This window comes from Pipistrellus hanaki (genome assembly GCF_964339955.1).
Source record: "Pipistrellus hanaki genome assembly, chromosome: X".
Lineage (NCBI taxonomy): Eukaryota > Metazoa > Chordata > Mammalia > Chiroptera > Vespertilionidae > Pipistrellus > Pipistrellus hanaki.
The window spans coordinates 70,621,171-70,645,530 of record NC_140524.1 but is presented as its reverse complement, the minus strand read 5'-3'; the positions used below and the strand labels follow the sequence as shown (position 1 = coordinate 70,645,530).

The following is a 24,360-nucleotide window of genomic DNA, read 5'->3' as shown; positions in this document are numbered from 1 at the left end:
AAGCTCTTTATCTGATCTTCCATTCTGAAAGATAACTTTTCTAGGTAGAGTAATCTTGCTTGTATGTTCTTGCTATTCATCACTTTGAATATTTGTTGCCACTCCCATTTGACCTGCATAGTTTCTGTTGAGAAATCAACTGACAATCGTATGGGTGCTCCCTTGTAGGTAACTAACTGTTTTTTTCTTGCTGCTTTTAAGATTCTCTCTTTGTCTTTTGCTGTTGGCATTTTAATTATGATGTGTCTTGGTGTGGTCCTCTTTGGATTCCTTTTGTTTGGGGTTCTCTGTGCTTCCTGAACTTGTAAGTCTGTTTCTTTTACTGGGTGGGGGAAGTTTTCTGTCATTATTTCTTCAAATAGGTTTTAAGTATCTTCCTCTCTCTCTTCTTTTGGCACATCCATAATTCTGATGTTGGTATACTTGAAGTTGTCCCAGAGGCTTCTTACACTATCTTCAACTTTTTGGATTCTTTTTTCATTTTGCTTATCCAGTTGAGTCTTTTTTGCTTCATTGTATTTCAGATCTTTGACTTGATTCTTGCGTTCTTCTAGTCTGCTATTGGGTCTCTGTATAATATTTTTTATTTCAGTCAGTGTATGTTTAATTTCTATTTGGTCCTTTTTTATATTCTCAAGGTTCTCACTAAATTTATCGGCCTTTTCTAGGGAATTCTTAAAAAACCTTACAACCATGGTTTTGAATTCTATATCCAGTCGTTTGTTTTCCTTCATTTCTTTCATTTGTGATCTGTTTCAAATCATGGCACAAAGTATATCTGCTGACTAGGCTTTGGTGTCAGAGACTTTCAGTCTCTAATCAAGACTTTGCAGAAATTGGTAGTGCCAAAGGGGTGAAAGAAGTGGGTATATAATTATTTTATTGTTTTAAACTTTATGTTAATATGTGTTAATATATTTGAACCGTGTAAATGTCTAGACAATAAACAATCAGACATAAGTTACAATTTAAAGTAATAAAGTTTATGTGTAAACATTGTCTTAAAGTATTTTACAAAGGCTTGAAGGTTTAATGGGCTGTTCCTTTGAACTTGATGTGATCTGGTTATACATAATAAACATTTCTTATTAATGATTTATAGCATTGCTGTTGTTCATTCACAATAACATTAAGATACCAGATGATGATTTGGAACATGGGAAATACATTAAAGAGAAACTAGGTTGGAAAACTATCACAGATTGATGGGCGAATTACTATGAATCTACCAAGCTCTGATTGTATTGTATAACAATAAGTTTTGCTAGTAAATCTAAAATTGATTATAAAAACCTGTCTTAATGTGATTCTGTTTGTAGCCATTACTTAAAGTTATAGGGTCTGAATATAGTTAGCTATTTTATTTAATGTAATAGATCTTCATTCTTGTTTGTAGATATTGAGGTTGTTTGTTTGTTTTTTAGGTCAGGAAACAGGAAGACCACTGCCAACAGGATTAGTAGGCTGTTTACACAACATACTGTGGAAAAGAGCTTACAGAAGTTTTCAGGTTTGAGAATTCTGTTTTCATTTTTTTAATAAATATACTTTATTGATTTTTTACAGAGAGGAAGAGAGAGGGATAGAGTTAGAAACATCGATGAGAATCATTGATCAGCTGCCTCTTGCACACCCCCTACTGGGGATGTGCCCGCAACCAAGGTACATGCCCTTGACCGGAATCGAACCCGGGACCTTTCAGTCCACAGGCCGACGCTCTATCCACTGACGTCACTAGATAAATCCTCTAGTCAAAAAATCAGCAAAGAAACAACAATCCTAAATGACTCACTAGATCAGATGGACTTAATTGACATCTTCAGAACATTTCACCCCAAAGCTGTGGAATATATGTTCTTCTCTAGTGCAAATAGGACATTTTTAAAAAGTAGACCACATACTGGGTCACAAACAAAGTCTCCCCAAATTGAAGAAGATTGAAGTTATATCAAGCATCTTTTCAGACCATAATAGCATAATATTATAATTGAACTATAATAAAAAAAACAACCCAAAACATTCAAACACTTGGAAGCTGAATAGCATGTTATTAAATATTGATTGGGTTACCCATGAGATCAAAGAAGAAATTAAAAACATTCTGGAAACTAATGACAATAAAAACACAACAATCCAAAACCTATGGAACACAATGAAAGCAGTCCTGAGAGGGAAGTTTATAGCTCTACATGCCTACCTCAAAAAAACAAGAAAAAATGGTAGTAAATAATCTAAACAAGAAAAGTCCAGAGTGATCAGAGGAAGGAGATAATAAAGCTTAGAGCAAAAATAAATGACATAGGGATAAAAAAAAAAATCCAAAGATCAATGAAACCAAGAGCTGGTTCTTTGAAAGGATAAACAAGATTGATAAGTCTCTAGCCAGGCTCACCAAGAAGCAAAGAGAGAGGACTCAAACAAAATGAGAAATGATAGAGGCAAAATAACAACAGACCCCACCAAAACGCAAAGGATTGTTTAAAAACATTATAAACCACTCTATTCCAACAAACTAGACAACCTAGAGGAAATGGACATATTCCTAGAAAAATACAATCTTCCAAAACTCAATCAGGAAGATTCTAAAAAATCTCAATAGGCCATTAACTCTGGAAAAAAGTGAAACAGTCATCATAAACTTCCAGCAAACAAAAGCCCAGGGCCAGTCGGCTTCACAGAAGTTATACCAAACATTCAAGGAAGAACTAAAACCTATCCTTCTCACAGTATTCCAAAAAATTCAAGAGGATGGAACCCTTCCAAACACATTCTATGAAGCCAGCATCACCCTAATACCAAGACCTGATAAAGACAACACAATGAAAGAGAATTACAGGCCAATATCCCTCATGATAATAGATGCCAAAATCCTCAACAAAATTCTAGCAAATCAAATCGAGAAATACATCAGAAAGATCATACACCATGACCAAGTAGGATTTATCCCTGGGATACAAGGATGGTACATATCCACAAATCAATAAACGTGATACATTACATAAACAAATTGAGGGAGAAAAATCACATAGTCATATCAATTGACGCAGAAAAAGCATTTGACAAAATCTAACACCATTTCTTTTTTTTTTTTAAATATATTTTATTGATATTTCACAGCGAGGAGGAAGGGAGAGAGATAGAGAGCAAGAAACATCGATGAGAGAGAAACATCGACCAGCTGCCTTTTGCACACCCCCCCACCGGGGATGTGCCTGCCACCAATGTACATGCCCTTGACCGGAATCGAACCTGGGACCTTTCAGTCCGCAGACCGACGCTCTACCACTGACCCAAACCGGCTTCGGCATAACACCCTTTCTTGATAAAAACTCTCAAGAAGGTGGGAATAGAAGGACCATACCTCAACATCATAAAAGCCATATATGATAAACCCACAGCCAGCATCACACTCAATGAACAAAAGCTAAAACCATTTCCCCTAAAAACAGGAAAAAGAGAGTGATCCCTTCTCTCACCACTCCTGTTTGACATCGTACTGGAAGTACTAGCCATTGCTATCAGACAAGAAGAAGAAATAAAAGGTATACAAATTGGAAAAGAAGTAAAACTGCCCTTATTCAAAGACAACATGATACTACACATAGAAAATGCTAAAGACTCCATCAAAATGTCTTGCTTTATTCCTTAAGTTTAGCTACTGCAAATAGAATGGTATTTTTGGTTTTTTTTTTTTTTTAGAGGGTCTGTATTTCTTTACTGAGTTGAAGAAAAAAGTACTCCAGAATTCCTTCTCCTATTGAGTCTTCGCAAGGTAGCAGGATACAAAATCAATGCCAAGAAATCTATGGCATTTCTATACACTAATAGTGAACGTACAAAAAGAGACTTAAAAAGCAATCCCATTTACCATCATACCAAAAAAATTAAGATGCCTCGGAATAAACTTAACTAAGTAGGTAAAAGACCTACCGTGTTTCCCCGAAAATAAAACATCCTCCGAAAATAAGACCTACTTACAGGTTTCCTTCTGAGTGAAATATAAGGCATCCCCCAGAAAATAAGGCCCCCTCCAGGCTCTGTCTAAGAATGAAAATTAATTTACCGTACTGTATACAGGTAATAAATTTCCTTTATTTTCATTTAACAATAAATGTGTACTGTATTCTTCTTCATTGGAAAATAAGACATCCCCTGAAAATAAGACCTAGCGCATCTTTTGGAGCAAAAATTAATATAAGACACTGTCTTATTTTCAGGGAAACAGGGTATATGCAAAAAACTATAGGAAACTGAAAAAAACGAGATAGAGGAAGATATAAACAGATGGAAGAACATACCATGTTCATGGCTTCGTAGAATCAACATCACCAAAATGTTCATATTACCTAAAGCAATCTATAGATTCAATGCATTCCCCATTAAAATACCAATGGCATATTTCACAGACCTAGAATAGACTCAACAAAAATTTATCTGGAATAAAAAATCCCGAATAGCCACAGCAATCCCGAGAAAGAAGAACAAAGTAGGTGGGATCTCAATACGAAATATCAAGCTTTTTTTCAAAGCCACTGTTCTCAAACAACCTGGTACTGGCACAACAACAGACATATAGATCAATGGAATAGAATAGAGAACCCAGAAATAGTCCCAAACCACTATGCCCAATTAATATTCGACACAGGAGGCATGAACATACAATGGAATCTTCAATAAATGGTATTGGGGAAATTGGACAGATACATGCAAAAAAAATGAAACTAGACCACCAACTTACACCATACACAAAAAGAAACTCAAAATGGATGGACTTAAATATAAGATGGGAAACCATAAAAATACTAGAGGAATCCACATGCAGCAAAATCTCAGACATATGTAGAAGGAACTTCTTCACTGATACAACTTCTAGGGCAAGGAAAACTAAAGAGAAAATAAAAAAATGGGAGTACATCAAAATAAAATGCTTTTGCACAGCAAAAAACAAAAACAAAAAAATAAAAAAAACATCAACATAACAATAAGAAAGACCACTACATCAGAGAACATATTTGCCAATGTTATCACTGATAAGGGTTTAATCTCCAATATCTACAGGGGACTAATGCAACTCAACAAAAGGAAGATAAACAATCCAATCAAGAAATGGACAAATGACCTAAATAGAAACTTTTCAAAAGAAGACAGAAGGAAGGCCAAGAGACATATGAAAACATGCTCAGTGTCACTAATTATCTGAGAGATGCAAATCAAAATGACAATGTGGTACCATCTCACACCTGTCAGAGTGGCTATCATCAACCAATCAATAAATGACAAATGTTGAAGAGGATGCGGAGAAAAAGAAACCCTCATGCACTACTGGTGGGAATGCAGACTGTTGTAGCCACTGTGGAGAACAGATGGAGTTTCCTCAATAAACTAAAAATTGAACTTCCATTTGACCCAGTAATACCACTACTAGGAATATATCCCAAAAAACTAGAAACATCAATAAGAAAGGATATATGCACTCTTTTGTTCCTAGCAACACAATTTACCATAGCTAAGATTTGGAAACAGCATAAGTGCCCATCTGCAGATGAGTGGATTAAAAACTGTGGTACATCTACACAATGGAAAACTACAGTGCTCTAAAAAAGAAGGAATTCCTACCATTTGCAACAACATGGATGAAACTGGAGAGGAGTATGCTAAGTGAAATAAGCCAGTCAGAGGAAGAGAAATATCAAATGATCTCACTCATCTATGAGAAATAATGAACAACATAAACTAATCTGATCCAAAACAGATCCAGAGATAGGGAAGCATCCATAAGACTGTCAAACCTCGGAGGGCAGGTAGGGGAGGGTAGGGTAGGGGGAGATATCAACCAAAGGACTTGTATGCATGCATAGAAGCCTAACCAGTGTTTGCAGACAATTGGGGGGTGAGGGCATGAATGGAGGGGAGTTTGGGAAGGTAATGGGGAATGAGGACAAATATGTAATATCTTAACCAATAAAGAAATTAAACTGCAATAAAATAAAATAAAATAAAATAAAATAATTAGAGGTTCTCTGACTGGTTTGGCTCACTTGGTTGGGCATTGTTCCATGCACTAAAAGATTGCTGATTTGATTTCTGGTCAGTGTATATACCCGGGTTGCGGGCTTAACCCCTATTGGAGGCATTCAAGAAGCAACTGATGTTACGCTTCAAATCAATGTTTCTTTTTCCTTTCTTCTTTCTAAAAAGCAATAAACTATTTTTAATAAAATAAAATAGAGGTAATAATGCCTAGGACTCACATAGTTCTGGAAATAGAACCTGTTCATACCAGCCAGACTAGAAAACCTCTAATTCAAGCATGTTTGACATACTTGCTCTAATTCATGGAGCACTAGGTAAAGAACTCAGAAGAGTGTTGTGTCAGTAATAGGGAATCCTACACTGAGCACTGCTTGAGAACTACCTAAAAATCAGAAAAGTATGACCTGAAAGGATCAAATTGATCCCAAGGAACTTCATTGCTTCCCAGAGTAGAAGTAAAAATATTTATTGGAATACAAATCTGTCCTGCACGCAAGAAATTAAAGTTCACAATGTTCATCATCTAGTAATAAATTACCAGGCATTCAAGAGGGAGGAAAACGCAACCTATATTAAAAAGAATACACAATCACCTGACACAGAAATTAACATTAGCATAGGACATTAAAACAGCTCTTATAATTATATTCCATATATTCAAAAAGTTAAGTAGAGGCATGGAAGATATTAAAAAATCCAAATTCTCAAGATGAAAACTATGTCTAGGATGAAAACAACATGATGGATAGTACAAACATCAGATTAGACATTATAGAAGACAAGAGTAGTGATCTTGAAGGCATAGCAATAAAAGCTATCCAAAATGAACCATGCGGGGGGGGGGGGGGTGCGGGGGGGGGATTAAAAAAATTGAAAGAACATCAGTGAGCTACAGAAATTCTTCAGGTAGCTTAATATAGAGGTAATTGGAATCCTCAAATGAGAAAATACATATACTAAAAAATTAATGGTTGAAAACTTTTAAAACTTAAAAAATACTCTAAACAGACAGAATCAGAAAGTGTAGCAAACCCAAAACATAAGAAACACAAAACTACACCAAGGCACATTATCAAATTGCTCAAAACCAGTGATAAAGAGAATATTTTAAAAGCAGCCAAAGAAAAAGGACACCCTACATACAGGGGAACAAATGAAGCAGAACATCAGAGTCCTCAGTAGAAGCAGTTTAAGCAAGAACACAGTGGAGCAACAATTTAAAAATAACTAAAGGAAAAACTATCAAACTAGAATTCTATAATCATTAAAAAAAATATTATTTAAAAATTAAAATAGTTTGTAGGAATGTAAAATAGAATGCTACTATAGAAAGCAACATGGTGAGAGGAGCCCTTCCCGTTGTCGGTGCCAGCCCTGGTCTCTTGGAATTACTTCACTCAAGAGCGAGCAGCGCCATGAGTAATATTACCATTGTCCCCAGCACTGCCGGCCCGGGCCCAAGTGGCGGCACCGAGTAATCCAGGTGGCTAATGTCTCCCCAAGCACTAGCTCTGACCAGATGCAGACCCTCTTCGGTTTCCTAGGTAAGATCGACGAACTGCACCTCTTCCTGCCGGATGATTCACCTTTGCCGGTCTCATCCCGTGTCTGCTTTGTAAAATTCCACGATCCAGACTCAGAAGTTGTGGCTCAGCATCTGACAAACACTGTATTCGTTGACAGAGCATTGATAGTCATACCATATGCAGAAGGAGTTATTCCTGATGAGACTAAGGCTTTGTCTCTGTTGGCATCAGCTAATGCAGTGGCAGGTCTTCTGCCTGGTGGTGGACTCTTGCCTACTCCTAACACACCCAGATTGGCGCTCTTCCATTGGCTGCTTTGAGAGCTCCTACTCTTGATCCTGCCCTTGCTGCACTTGGGCTTCCTGGAGCAAACTTGAACTCTCAGTCTCTTGCTGCAGATCAACTGCTAAAGCTTATGAGTACTGTTGATCCCAAATTGAATCATGTAGCTGCTGGTCTTGTTTCACCAAGTCTGAAATCAGATACCTCTAGTAAAGAAATAGAGGAAGCCATGAAGAGAGTACAAGAAGCACAGTCCCTAATATCTGCTGCCATAGAACCAGATAAAAAAGAAGAAAAACTAAGGCACTCAAGGTCAAGATCACGCTCTAGGAGGAGGAGGACTCCTTCATCTTCCAGACACAGGCGGTCCAGAAGCAGATCTAGAAGGAGGTCACATTCTAAGTCAAGGAGTAGGCGACGATCCAAAAGTCCCAGGCGGAGAAGATCTCATTCCAGAGAGAGAGGGAGAAGGTAAAGGAGCACATCCAAAAACAGAGACAAAAAGAAAGAAGACAAAGAAAAGAAACGTTCCAAAACACCACCAAAAAGTTACAGCACAGCCAGATGGTCCAGAAGTGCAAGCAGAGAGAGACGACGTCGACAAAGCAGGAGTGGCACAAGATCTCCTAAAAAGCCCAGGTCTCTGAAAAGAAAATTGTCTCGCTCACCATCCCCTAGGAGGCATAAAAAGGAGAAGAAGAAAGATAAAGACAAAGAAAGAGGCAGAGATGAATGAGAACTATCAACAAGCAAGAAGAAGAAAAGTAAAGATAAAGAAAAGGATCAGGAAAGAAAATCAGAGTGATAAAGATGTAAAACAGGTTACATGGGATTATGATGAAGAGGAACAGGGGTATGACAGCGAGAAAGAAAAAAAGAAGAGAAGAAACCAACAGAACCAGTTTCCCCAAAAACAAAGGGATGTTCTGTGGAAAAGGGAACTGGTGATCCCCTGAGAGAATCCAAAGTGAATGGTGATGATCATCATGAAGAAGTCATGGATATGAGTGACTGAATATGGCCTCCATAGAATCCACCTGTATACATGCATCAGTGTCATTCCTTTGTGTGATTTCTTCATGCTGTATTTGTTCATCTCAAACCTTAGATGTATACAGCTCTGAGCTATAAATGGTTATAAAGCTCCTGATATTGATATTATTTACATCCAAAAGTTTTAGAAAATGCTTTGTGGGTAACCAATTCTTGATGTGGTAAAATCTGATTGAGAAACCAAGCAGCTTGACTATTCTGGCACTGCTTCATAACAGAAGTGAAAAGCTGCATGCATCTACAGCAGACATGGATTGTTTATGTTGTATTGATATAATCTCCTTTATTAAGTAAGTTCACTTAGAATTTGATGCATTGCCATAATAGAGCCATGTAGAGAATGCACTGATTGCATGTTAATTGTGGCAGGAGTATCCTCAGTGTCATTAAAATCTTCCAACATGGTGGATCTACTTATGGTCTTGTTTGTTCACATGACAAATTAACATTCTTATAGATACATCTGGAAATAAGCATTTGAAATAGTTAATCCTCTAAGCCTTGTGGCTGAAATTTTGTGGCTTTTGTTTAACTTGGAAAGGTTATATATGCACTAATCTTTTTTGATGGCTGCTTAGGCTTTAATTACAGAAACAAGATTTCAAATGAAACTATTTTTGGCAGTGAGTAAATAGCATATTTTTTTTGAAGTAGAGTTGTATAGTTTTTCATAAGGTGTTTGGGAATTTTTCCCCCTGAAATAATTTATTCCACACCTGTATCTTTGAAAGCTATCTGCCTATCCTGAGTCCATCTGTAAAAGTTATCTAGTCCTAATTTTCAATTTTTCACTTTAATTAATTTGTTTTAATCTTAAGTGTTGGAAAAAGGGGTAGTGCATTTTAAATTGACCATATGCTTTTAAAGTGAGACAAATGTACTTGATAATGTACTTTTTATTTTATCTCAAGATGTATAAAACCAATAAGTTTGTGTTATTGTTACTGCAGTAGTAATCTTATGCCCACAGTGATTCCATGTTAAATGCAAAGTAATTTAGGCAACTGTTTTCTTAGTTACAGGAGTTTCCAGCTTCACTTTTGTGCATTAAAAACAAAAGTAGGCTATAGTCTGTGCCATGTTGATGTACAGTTTCTGAAATTGTTTTACAAGACTTTGATAATAAAACCCTTAAACCTATGTTCATGTTCCTGTAAAAAAAAAAAAAGAAAAAAGAAAAAAAGAAAAAATAATAAAATAAAGAAAGAAATATGGTGATTCCTAAAAAAATTACAAAATAGAATTACCATATAATCTAGTAATTCAAGTTCTGGATATATTATATATCCAAAAGTATTAAAAGCAAGATCTATAATTTAAGATCTATAACAATAATAAAGTTATAGAAATATTTAATAAACTAAAATAAGGAATAAAAAGAGGAAAGAAGGAATAAATTTAGATGGAACAAATAGAAAACAAGATGATATTTTGAAATCTCAGCATATGCAAAATCACATTGAATGAAAATAATTTCAATATCCCAGTGAAAAGACAGACATTGTCAAATTAGATGAAAAAGCAAGGCCCAGTTTTATTTATGGCTTAGAAAACATACTTTAAAGATGAAGATACAAATAGAATACAAGCAAAAGAAAGAAAAATATAGAGATGAGATTATTCTATAAACATAAAAGCAGAGGAATGAAAATGTGTAGCTAAAACAATTCTGAGAAAGAGGTATAAAGTAGAAGGAACCACACTACCTTATTATATAGCTACAGTATATATCTAGACTGTGTGGTATTATCAGAAAGATCAGTTGAACATAATAAAGAACCCCAAAATAATCCCATACAAATATGCACTGATTTTCAACTAAGTGCATAAAAGTATTCAATGAAAGAACGGTCTTTTCAACTAATGGTTCTGGAGCAATGGACATCAATAGGTAAACAAGTTAATCTTGACACAAACCTCACACTTTATGCAAAAATTAATTCAAAATGGAATTAATAATGAAAAAAACTAGAAAATTCACAAATACATAGAAATTAAACTCTTGAACAACCAATGGACGAAAGAAGAAATCAAAAGGAAATTATAAAAATCTTGAGACAAATGAAAATGAAACCACAAGATACCAAAACTTATGGGATACAGCAAATGTAGTTGTAAAAATGAAGTTTATAGTGGTAAGGAAAAAAATATCGACATTACAACTGTATACTTCAAGGAACTACCACTAATCCCAAACATGGCAGAAGGAATGAAATAACAAAAGTCAGAGCAGAAATAAATAAAATAGAGATCAGAAAAACTATAGAAAATATCCATGAAAATAAGAGTTGTTTGCTTTCTTTAAAAAAAGATAAATAATATTGACAAATATTTTACTAGACTAACTAAGAAAAAAAAAGAGAATGGACACAAATAGATAAAATTAGAAATGAAAGAGGAGACATTACAACTCATACCACAGACTACAAAGATTATAAGAGACTACTATGAACAATTATATGCCAACATATTCAATAACCTAGAAGAAATGGAGAAATTCCTAGAAGCATACAACTTACCTCGATTGAATCATGAAGAAATTGAAAATTTGAATAGACTAATAATGATTAAGGAGATTGAATCATTAATTTAAAAACCTCCCACACACTAAAAGCCCACGACCAGATGGTTTCACAGATGAATTCTACCAAATATTTGAGGAAGAATTAATGCCAATCCTTCTCAAACTCAAGCTCATCTCACACTTCCAGACTCATTTTACAAGGCCAGCATTAATAGCACTGATAGTAAAGCCAGACAGGACACTAAAAGAAAAGATAACTGTAGACCAATATCCCTAATAAACATAGATGCAAACATCCTCACCAAAATAATAGCAAACTGAATTCAACAGCACATTAAAAAGTTCATACACAACAATCAAATAGGATTTATCCCTGGGAAGCAAGGATGGTATAACTTATGTAAATCAATAAATAAGATACATCACATCTAACAGAATGAAGGATTAAAAATATAGTCATCTCAATAGATGCAGAAAAAAATTTAACAAAATATAACATTCTTTCATGATTAAAACTTTCAACAAATTAGGTGTAAAATGAATGTACCTCAACAAAATAAAGACCATTTATGACAAGCCCATAGCTAACATCATGGAACTAGACAAGTATGCTTATCATCACCACTCTATTCAACAAAGTACTGAACATTTTAACTAGAGCAATTAGGCATCCAAATTGGAAAGGAAGAATTAGAATTGTCTCTATTTGCAGATGACATAATCATATATATAGAAAACCTTAAGATCGCACATAAAAAATACAAACCTGTTACAACAGATATACAAATTAGTAAAGTTACATGATACAAAGTCAACATACAAAAATTTTGTTTTTATACTCTAACAGTAAACTATCCAAAAAAAGAAACTAAGTAAACCCAGTTATAGTACCTAAAACCATAATAGTATCTAAAACAATAAAATATTTCAAAATATATTTAACCAATAAGATGAAATATCTGTACATTAAAACAATAAGAAATTGATGAGAGAAGTTGAAGAAGGCACAAAAACTGGAAAGATCCCATGTTAATGGATTGGAAAAATTAATATTGTTAAAATGACCATTCTACCCAAAATGATCTATAGGAAAACCTGCCATTTGTGACAACATGGCTGAACCTGGAAGACATTATGCTAAGTGAAATAAGCAAGACATAGAAAGACAAATGTTACATGATATGGTGTATGTGGAATTAAATTTTATTTATTTATTTATTTATTTTTGTTGTTGTTAATCCTCACCTGAGGATATTTTTTCCATTGGCTTTTAGAAAGAGTGGAAGCGGGGGGGGGGGGAGAGGGAGAGGGAGAGAGAGAGAGAGAGAGAGAGAGAGAGAGAGAGAGAGAGAGGGAGAGGGAGAGGGAGAGGGAGAGGGAGAGGGAGAGGGAGAGGGAGAGGGAGAGGGAGAGGGAGAGGGAGAGAGAGAGAGGAGAAAGATTGGTTGTTTCCCTTTTTTAAAAAATATATTTTATTGATTTTTTACAGAAAGGAAGAGAAAGGGATAGAGAGTTAGAAACATCGATGAGAGAGAATCATCAATCAGCTGCCTCTTGCCCACCCCCTACTGGGGATGTGCCCGCAACCAAGATACATGCCCTTGACCAGAATCGAACCCGGGACATTTCAGTCTGCAGACTGATGCTCTATCCACTGAGCCAAACCGGTTTTGGCTGATTGGTTGTTTCTTGAATGCCCCCAACAACTTGGCCAGTTATTGAACCAGTAACCCAGGTATGTGTCCTTGAATGAGAATCGAGCACACTGCCCAGGGGTATATGTGGAATTTTAAAAAGTCGAACTCATAGACACAAAGTAGAATGGTGGTTACCAGGATTTGGTGGTTGGGGAAATTGGGGGTATGTTGGTCCAGGAATATAAACTTTAAGTTATTCTATTAAAAGGTTATAGAGACCTAATACAATGTGTGATGTCTGTAATTATAATAATGTATTATATAATTGAAATATGTTAAGAGAGTAAATCTTAAGTGTGCTCACCACAAAAAAGAAATGTTAACTAGGTGAGATTATGTATATGTTAATTAGCTTGATTGTGGTGAACATTTCACAATATATGTATATATCAAAATGTCTTGCTTTATTTCTTAAGTTTAGCTACTGCAAATAGAATGGTATTTTTGGTTGTTTTTTTTTTAGAGGGCCTGTATTTCTTTACTGAGTTGAAGAAAAAGTACTCCAGAATTCCTTCTCCTATTGAGTCTTTTTCTTTTCCCTAATTTTCCAGTCTTACAGAAAGATTTTTTTAAACTCTCATTTTGATCAACTAGAGAAGAATATAATCTTAATTGTAAATAGTCAAAGGTAGTACCTACTCAGCACAGTTATTTCTAGTTTAAGAGTGTGTCTTATTCCTTTTAGTCCTAGTGAATCCTGTTATTCCTTGAAAAAAATGTGAAGCTTCTTGATAGAGTACAAGAGACTCATTGGTGTGCATGAGCAACCTGAATTTTCTTAGTTTAAAAAAGTCATCAAAGTTATTTCTGTTAATTTTTTCCCATTAGCTTGTTATCACTGAAAAATTTAAAGTGCCTCAAAATTAAATAGCAAATATTAAAATTTAATCAAATGTTTTATATTCCTTAAATTGATAACTGTGAAGACTAAATAGCAACATAGATTATTTACAAAACACATTTAATGGAAAGAATATAACATGAAATTGTATTACATACTATGATTACAACTATATAAGATTACAAAAGAATAAAGTTAAAATAGAATGTAGAAAAAGAAAATAGCTGTATTAGCATAGTGAATTATGGTTATTGTCTTGAAAAAAATTTTATCATTGTAACAACTTTTAAATTTCATTTAGAGTTTTCTAGCATGGTTTACCACCACCTCAGGCTCTTCAGCCCATGCGTGATTTTTTTTTTAATTTCTTGACAAAGTTATAGTTAAAAAGTACAATGTAATAATTTTATTCGATATGCATATATTGTACATCATAAAAGAGTTCTAACATTTGATTTAATGAACACATTTACTTTTTTTGTGAGATCACTTCAAGTCTACTCTCAGTAAAATTCAATCATATAATTCAGTATTATGAACTATAGTCAACATGTTATACATTAGATCTTCAGAACCTTTTTCGTTTAGAACTGCAAGTTTGTACCCTTTTACTAACCTCTCCCCATTTTCTCCATCCCCCAATCCTTGTAACCTCTAGTCTATTCTTTATTTCTATAAGTTCGACTCCACACATAAGTGATACCATACACTGTTTGTCTTTCTTTGGCTTATTTCACTCAGCCTTATATCTTCCAGGTTCATTCATGTTATCGCAAATGGCAGGATTTCTCTCTCTTTTTTAAATAGCTGAACTAGATGCCCAGTGCACGAATTTCCGGGGTGTCCCTCAGCCCAGGCTGGACCCTCTCCAATCTGGGACCCTTCGAGGGCAGTCGGACATCCCTCTCACAATCCAGGACTGCTGGCTCCAAACTGCTCACCTGACCACCTGCCTAATTTCCCCTAACCACTTCTGCCTGCCAGCCTGATCACCCCCTAACCACTCCCCTGCCAGCCTGATCGATGCCTAACTGCTTCCCTGCTGATCTGATTACCCCTAACTGTCCACCCCTGCTGGCCTGGTCGCCCCAACTGCCCTCCCCTGTTGGCCTGGTCACTCCTAACTGCCTTCCCTTGCCAGCCTGGTTGCCCCTAACTGCCCTCCCCTGCATGCCTGGTCCCCCCCAACTGCCCTCCTCTGTGGGCCTGATCACTCCCCATGGCCCTCCCTTGACGGCCATCTTGTTTCCACATGGGGATTGCCACCTTGTGTGTTGGAGTGATGGTTAATTTTCATATTACCTCTTTATAATATAGGCTGATACTCCATTGAATACATATACAGTAGGTCCTTGGGTTACATTGGGTTAGATCCATTCCTATGGTGTGATTTACCACGATTTTTGCTTTTAAGTCAGAACCCACCTACATAAGCACCTATGTCACTCACATAAAGCACATACACAGCAGTAATGAAATGAAACAGTAAACAAAATTTAAAGATAACAATTCCTGACCTTTACTTGTGGTAAATAAATAATAAAAAACCTAAAGCACATATGTAAAGCACATACATCAAAATGACGGAACATTTTTTTTTAAATAAATAAATGGGAGATGACGTTGTAACCATGAAACAATGTACGTTGAAAACGTCCAACATACCCTGAGGACTTCCTATACTGTATTTTCTTTAGACATGCAATAGTAAACAGACACCTTGGTTGTTTCAATACATTAGCTATTGTGAATAATGTTGCAATGAACACAGCAATACAAATTTCTCTTTGAGATAATGATTTCATTTCCTTTGGATATATACCCAGAAGTGGGATTGCTGGATCACATGGCAGTTCAATTTTTAACTTATTGAGAAACCTCCATACTGTTTTCCATAAGTGGTCGTACCAGTTTACATTCCCACCAACAGTGTATAAAGTTTCCATTTTCTCCACATCCTCGCTAGCATTTTTAATCTTTTATCTTTTTTATTATAGCCATTTTAACATGTATGATGTGATATCTTATTCTGGTTTTGATTTGTGTTTCTTTGGTTATTATTAATGTTGAGTACCTTCTCATGTACCTGTTGGCCATTTGTAAGTTGTCATTAGAAAAATGTCTATTCAGATCTTCTGCCCATTAAAAAAAATTTTTGCTATTATGTTGTGCAAGTTCCTTGTATATTTTGAATATTAACCCCCTATTGAATATGTGGTTTGAAAATATTTTCTCCCATTCCATAGATTGTCTTTTATTTCATTGATGATTTCTGTGAGATGTCTAATGTGAGGGAAGAAGAGAGAATATTGATTGCCAATTTATCTGTAACTTATACTGATTATCAAGACTAATAATTAAATGCACGTAGAACTCAAATAGAGGGGGTGTTGTGTTTTGATTGCCTTAAAACACAATATATTTTCCTTTTGTTTCTAGAAGTGACTTGGAAAAATTAGTCATATGTAGAGATAGCCATGTAATTTTGTTATTTCTTTTTAAACTTCAGGTGCACAATTACAATGATGCCCTACAATGGTATTGTTATTCTGTGAGAATTTATGAATCTGATCAAATGGATATGGAATTCCCCAAGCTGAAGAGGAACATGGCTTCCTGTTATCTGCATTTGAAACAACTTGATAAGGTCTTGTGATTTATCTGTTTTTCAAAGGCAGCAAATGTTGTCATGCTCAGTAATAGAGAGATAGATACAGTGGTGTGACTTCTTTGCTGTTTAGGTCAGGATATCTAAGAGTTCCATCATACAGGACAAAACCAAATTGATATTTTCCTGATTTGCACACTTCACAATAATTAATAAATTTTCCCAAAAAGATAGAATTTTGGAGAGTGTTAATTCTACTACTTACTCTTTAGTTTTTGCACTTTTTCTGAAAGATACTATATCGTTAGAACTTTTGAACAAAGTTATCTGCTATTAACCCTTTGCAATATTTTCTTTTAAAGCAGACTAAATTTTAAGGTACGCATATTTTTTTTTTTTACAAGGATTCAGTAAGACCATATACTTGAATGAAATGGTCATTTTTTACTTTCTGGGTTATCTCTTGCCTTTCCATCTATCCTAGAAAATGTTCAGAAATATATATATTTTTAATCAGGACAAAATCCTAAGAGGTAAAAAAATAAAAATGTATTGGAGGATAGAACCATTCATACTTCTCAAAGCAGTTTGGGACATTTCTTTCTTTTGATATCATCTAACATGTACATGTGGGGTGTGGTATTGGCTCAAGAAAAGGAAGAGCAAATAAGGATAAGTATATACCCAGATTACCTATGATGGGTTTTTGTTGATTTTCAAATTTAATGACAAGTTTAGGAGAAAATATGTGATTAAGGGTTGTAATTGTAGATATTTTCTTGGAAGATTTGTTTACTTTGAAGGATTGTTTATTTGACTAAATCATATTTTCTTTCAAAGCAATATATGCCATTTAGTTTATATGTTATAAATTCATAGTCCTGCAACAGAAGTAGAAATTTAATTTAATTCATCATAGTTCTGCACAGACTAGCATTTAAGTGTTTCATAAAGATAGTTGACTACTGTGTGGCTAGTGTGGCTCAGTTGTTCAGCATTGACCTATGAACCAGGAGTCCAGTTCTATCCCCAGTCAGGGCACATGGCTACGTTGTGGGCTTGATCCCCAGTAGGGCGCATGAAGGAGGCAGCTGATCAATGATTCTCATTATTAGTGTTTCTCTCTCTCTCTCCCTCTCTCTTCTCCTCTCTCAAATCAGTAAAAACATATTTTTTAAAAAAGGTAGTTGACTACTGTTTACTTAAAGACCTTAAAAGATTATCATACAGATTTTGTTACAGGATATCATTAACTATTTCAGAAATATATTTGTCTACTGATTACTTTAGAGCTTTGTAACTTCCATGATTTATGTTGGCCTGGCATATTGGGAAGCACCTAGACCTGGAGCTAGACATGCCAGTTGTGGGGATGGATGCATCTTCTGCAGGCCAAGCAAGGGCATCTAATCAGATATCAAAGGATATAGTATGAGACACTGTGCTAGACTTTGAGTTTACAGAGATGAACAAGACATAGTTGCCTTCATTTCAGCTAAGTATCTGGCATCAGGGTATCCTAATGCGTAGATAAGCAGATCATGGCAATGAGAAAGTCTTAAGTACTGGTAATATTTCTTAAGTTAGAAACACAGGTAGTTGTCATCACACAAACATATCATCAGGGAACAGGTCTTCAACCATAGAAATTTGGACTCAGAGACTGGATTGAAATCTTTGGAGCATTGCGGGTATGTGTAAATAGTTAAGAAAGAGAAGATAGAGCTCCAAAATGGAATATGAAGCTATTTTTAAGAGTGGAGATCAGACTGGGGTGAATTATCAGAAGAACTAGATACAGTATTCTAAGACTTAAAGCACTGCTTCTTAAATCTCCTTTAACTAGTGTCAAATTTTGTCCTAGAGCCTTGTATAGTCCTAGGCCTATAATTGGGAGGTCAAATGCAGTTAGTAGTGAGGAGGGGGAAAAGATGAGAGCTGGAAATAAGGCAAGTCCTAATACTGCATGCTTAGTGTGTGATTATGTCATTTAAGGCCAGATTGATGTTGAAACCAAAGGTTATTTTGAATATATTCAAAGTACTCTTGTTAATTACTGCTAGTGTATGCCTCCATTTCATTCTTCTTTCTTTCTTTCATTCTTCCTTTGTTAAACTTATATGACATTGATTTGCTACCCTCCATATGTAAGGATTACTCTCCTATGTACTAGAACAGATAGAAAGGTAAAAAAAAATCATATAATTCATTGTATTTTACTATTTCCACTTAGCCTTATTAATTTTCATTGTCTATTGTTTTTCATTTTTTCCCTTGAGCTACAGAAACATTGTTTGGAAATTTTATGAAACTATGTTTATTGGATATGCTAAAAAAATTATGGTTTTCTAGTTAGGCACTCAATAAAACGAATTCTTATTGACTTTCTATCATATTATTCACAAAGGTGATAGCAAAATATTTTTATTTTTTTGTCTTTAAGCACTAATGCCTTGTTATTCCTTTTTTCCCACAACCTCTCCAACATTTGTTATTGTTTGTCTTGTTGGTAATGGCCACTTTAACAGGTGTGAGGTGGTATCTCATTGTAGATTTGATTTGCATTTCTGTAATTGTCAGTGAGGTTGAACATCTTTTCACATATCTACTGGCTGTTCATATGTCTTCTTGGGAGAGGTGTATTTTCAGGTCCTCTTCCTACTTTTTGATTGGTTTGTTTGTTTGGTATTGAGATTTATGAGCTCTTTATATATTTTGGAACTTAAACCTGTGTAGAAACTACTGTTTGCAAATATCATCCTCCATATGGTTGGCTGCCTCTTTGTTCTGTTGTCAGTTTCTTTTGCTGTGCTACAAAGAAGCTTTTTAGTTTGATATAGACCCGTTCATTTATTTTTGCCTTTACTTGCCTTGCCTTTGGAATCAAGTTCATAAAATGTTTTCTACTACCAAAGTCCATAAGTTTGGTACCTATATTTTCTTCTATGTAAGTTATTGTTTCTAGTCTTATCTTTGGGTCTTCTATCCATTTTGAATTAGTTTTTGTACATGGGGACAAACTATAATCCAGTTTCATTTATTTGCATGTGGCTTTTCAGTTTTCCCAGCACCATTTATTAAAGAAACTATCTTTACTCCATTGTGTGTTTCTGGCTCCTTTGTAAAAAATTATCTATCCATATACATGCGGTTTTATAGCTGGGCTCTCTACTCAATTCCATTGTTATGTGTGTCTGTCCCTCTGCCAAAACCATGTGTTTTGATTATTGTAGCTCTTGTAATATAATTTGAAGTCAGGTAGCATGATACCTCCTTTGTTCTTTTTTCTCAGGATTGCTTTGACTACTCAGGGTCTTTTGTGATTTCATACAAATCTGATGATTCCTTGTTCTCCTTCTTTAAAAATAACATTGGGATTTTGATGGGGATTGCATTAAATCTGTATATTGCTTTGGGTAATATGGCCATTTCAACTATGTTGATTCTTCCAGTCTGTGAACACAGGATATTTTTCCATTTTGTTGTCTTTTTCAATCTCTTTTAATAATGCTTTGTAATTTTCAGTATATAGTTCTTTCATGTTCTTTAAGTTTATTCCTAGGTATTTTATTCTTTTGGTTGCAATTGCAAAAGGATTTTTTTTTTCATTTATTTTCTGAAGTTTTGTTGTTAGTGTATAGGAAGCAATGGATTTTTTTGCACATTGATTTTGTATCCTACAACTTGACTGTATTTGTTTATTTTTTTCTAATAGATTTTTTGGTGGAGTCTTTAGAGTTTTCTATATACAGAATCATATTGTCTGCAAAAAGTAACAGTTTGGCTTCTTCCTTCCCTATTTGGATGCCTTTTATTTCTTACTCTTGCCTTATTGCACTGGCAAGTTTTCTAGCACTATCCTATATAATAAAAGCCTAATATGCTAAGTATCTGACCGTTCGACCAGTCACTATGATGTATACTGACCACCAAGGGGCAGATACTCTGACCTGTAGGTTAGCTTGCTGCTGGAGTTTGGCCTATCATACTGGATGAGATGGGCTAGACATGCCCTGGAGTCTTCCTGCAGCCCCTCCTCTGTCCTGATGGTCAATTGGGACTGGGTGAGATGGGTCGGACATGCCCTAGAGCCCTCCCATGGTCCCACCCCAGCCTGATGGTGCACCAGTGGGGTCCCTTGGCCTGGCCTGCACCCTCTTGCAATCCAGGACCCCTCAGGGATGTCGGGACTCTAGTTTTGAATAAGAGTGGGGAGAGGGGACATCCTTGTCTTGTTTCTGCTCTTAGAAGAAAAGCTTTAAGTTTTTCACCATTGAGTATGTTAATTGAGAGTTTATCATATATGGCATTTACTATGTTGAGGTACTTTCTATTCCTTTTTTATTGAGTGTTTTAATCAATGGATGTTGTATCTTATCAAATGCGTTTTCTACATCTATTGATAACATCATATGATTTTTTTTTTTTGGTCTAAAGTTTTATATATGTCTCCTTTTTCCCCAATTGACCCACCCCCACCATTTCCACCCTGGGCAAGCCCCCACTATCCTAGCATCCGTGTCCATTGGTTATGCTAATATGCATGCATACAAGTCCTTTGGTTGCTCTCTAGTCCTCCCCCTCATCTACCATTGTCTCTAGATCTTCCTTCTTTCCTTCCTCCCTTCCTTCCCTCCCTCCCTCCCTCTTTCTTTCTTCCTTCCTTCCTTCCTTCCTTCCTTCCTTCCTTCCTTCCTTCCTTCCTTCCTTCCTTCCCTTTCCCTTTCCCTTTCCCTTTCCCTTACCTTTCCCTTCCCTTCCCTTCCTCTCTAACCCTTCCCCTCATCTACCATTTGTCTCTGGATCTATCCTTCCATCTATCTTCCTTCCTTCCTTCCTTCCTTCCTTCCTTCCTTCCTTCCTTCCTTCCTTCCTTCCTTCCTTCCTTTATTGGTTAATGTATTATTTATGTGTCCTTATCCCCCCCATTGCGCCCCCACCCAACTCATGTTCATGCCTTCACCCCCCTGGTATTTACGTCTATTGGATATGCTGATATGAATGCATACAAGTTCTTTGGTTCATTTCTCACCCTTAACCCATCCCTTTACCATTTGTCCCTGAATCTATTTTTGTTCATCAAATTATATTGATCATTATAGCCCACATATGAGTGAGATCATGTGATATTTATCTTTCTCTGACTGGCTTTTTTAACTTAGCATAATGTTCTCCAGATCCATTCATGCTGTTGCAAATGGTAAAAGTTCCTTCTTTTTTATAGTGATATAGTATTTCATTGTGTATATGTACCATAGTTTTTTAATCCAATCATCTGCTCATGAGCACTTAGACTGTTTCCAAATCTTAGCTATGGTAAATTCTGCTGCTATGAACATAGGGGTGCATATATCCTTTCTGATAGATGTTTCTGGTTTCTTGGGATATAGTCCTAGAAGGGGGATTACTGGGTCAAATGGCAGTTCCATTTTTAACTTTTTGAGGAATATCCATACTGTCTTCCACAGTGGCTGTACCAGTCTGCATTCCCACCAGCGGTGCAACAGGGTTCCTTTTTCTCCACATCCTTACCAACACTTGTTTGTTGATTTGTTGATGATAGCCATTTTGACAGGTGTGAGATGGTACCTCATTGTTGTCATAATTTGCATGTCTCAGATGATTAGTTACTTTGAGCATATTTTCATGTGTCTCTTGGCTTTCTGAATGTCCTCTTTCAAAAAGTGTCTATTTAGGACCATTTATCATGTTTTGATTGGATTGTTTAACTTCCTTTTGTTAAGTTGTATGAGTTCCCTGTAAATGTTTATGGACTGAAAGGTCCCGGGTTCGATTCCGGGCAAGGGCATGTACCTTGGTTGCGGGCACATCCCTAGTGGGGGGTGTGCAAGAGGCAGCTGATCGATGATTCTCTCTCATCGATGTTTCTAACTCTCTATCCCTCTCTCTTCCTCTCTGTGAAAAATCAATAAAAAAATATTTAAAAAAAATAAAATAATATAATATAATATAAAGAAAAATAATATAAAATAAAACTTTTAAAAGGGTAAAATAATAGTATTAATACTAATACTTAAAATATAATTAAAATAAGGTAAAATAGAGTGAGAGGGAAAAAAATTAGTTTCTTAAGTAAAAGATAAAAAATAAAAATGTGAAGTAGTGAAGGTAATTCACTTCCTCCACTGTTCTGTTGGCACGTCTTTTTCCTTGCAGGTAGTCAGCACAGTATTGAAATTCCCTGATATCGTAATCCACAACCCTATTTTCAAGCCAGCTGGATCTCTCTGCTCTCTTTGGTTCTCAGTCTGTTTTTAGTTGTTTTTGCATACAAGAGTCAATTTCTGCTCCCACCCCTGGGTGGTAATGTTTCTGTCTTAATATGCTGTACTAAAAGGCCTCTGTACTATGGCTCTGCGCTCAATTCTGTACGCGACTCTGAGGCTGCCTTTCTGGGTCCAGTCCAGCTTTGGGTTAATATCTAGAATCTCCTTCTGCCAGCAGCCCTACGGACCCACTTCCACATTCGAAGGCTACACTGATCCCAACAGCCGTGGATTTTGTGTGTGTGTGTGTGTGTGTGTGTGTGTGTGTGTGTGTGTGTGTTGGGGTGGGGGAGGCATTCTTTCTCTGCAGCTCTAGTTCCTACTGCAAACATGTTTCTCCCTCTAATCTGGATCCCAAATCTCACCTTTCTTTAAGCAATGTCAGCTATGTTTAATTCACCAGTTCCAGGTGTGTGTTCTTTGATTCAGCTCTTTCTTCTGCCCTGTGAGAAGGCACAGGGCCCTTCTGCGAATTCATGCATTTGTCTCCTCATGAGCAAACCTCCCAGGCACCTGTGGTAAGGGAGATTCAAGTTCCAGTATTCATGGATTTGCAGCTGAGGTAACTGGTCCCTGAGCGTTGTGGTTGTAATGTCCCTGGAGGCAACTGATATCTCCCAAGTTGAAGGTAAGGCTGGGTTTCAAATCATAGTCAGTCTCCATCCCAGGTGTCTCCCCTTCAAGATGCCACAGCCTTTGCACCAGGAGAGATTTTAGCCTCAGTAGAGACTACCCGGTCACGGAGGAGGGTGAGGGGCTGGCCCAACAGTCCCAAACAGTCCCTTGGAGTATAGCTGTCCATCACTTACAAATACTGACACTCCCCGCACATCCAAGCACTCTTATTTCATTCTCACACTCTGACACTATCTAGCAGTCTGCAGTCATGTCGGCAGCCATCTTGAATCTCCTGAATTCATTTAATTACCTAGTAGTTTTTTGGTGAATTCTATAGGGTTTTCTATATACAATATCATGTCATCTGAGAATAATGACAATTTTACTCCCTTCTTTTCAATTTTGATACCTTTAATTTTTTTTCTTCTTTTCTAATTGCTATGGCTAGGACTTCCAGTACTATCTATAATAATAAAAGCGTAATATGGTAATTAGACCAGACATCCTTCCGGACATAGCCAGGGCTTCAAAGGACAAGGTGGCCACCATGGCAGGCTGAGGCCAAGACAGAGGTCCTGGGCCACCACAGTGGTGGGGGCCAAGCCCCTTGCACGAATTTTGTGCATTGGCCCTTTAGTGTTGAATAAGAGTGGTGAGAGCATACATCCTGTCTTGTTCCTGTTCTTAAGGGAAATGCTTTTAGTTTTTGTCCATTAAGTCTGACATTGGCTGCAGGTTTGTTCTATATGACCTTAATTATTTTGATGTATGATCCCTTTATTCCACTTTCCTGACAGTTTTTATCAAAAAGAGGTGCTGGGTTTTGTGGATTGCGTTTTATGAATTGTGATATGATCATATCATTTTTATCCTTCATTTTGTTACTGTGAT

The 24,360-nt window shown here is 36.1% G+C and overlaps 1 protein-coding gene and 1 pseudogene across 2 annotated transcripts in view; both read left to right on the top strand.

Moving 5' to 3' along the window:
* Positions 1–24,360, top strand: part of TEX11 (testis expressed 11) — a gene marked incomplete at its 5' end in the record, with an annotated part of 308,295 nt that overhangs the window by 163,906 nt on the left and 120,029 nt on the right. The window contains 2 exons of the mRNA XM_084869541.1: positions 1,425–1,510; positions 16,466–16,603. Coding sequence (XP_084725667.1) covers positions 1,425–1,510; positions 16,466–16,603 — 224 coding nt within the window. The remainder of the gene's footprint in view (positions 1–1,424; positions 1,511–16,465; positions 16,604–24,360) is intronic.
* Positions 7,449–9,157, top strand: LOC311614614 (serine/arginine-rich splicing factor 11-like; annotated as a pseudogene). The gene has a single exon. The product of its transcript is annotated as a serine/arginine-rich splicing factor 11-like (transcript).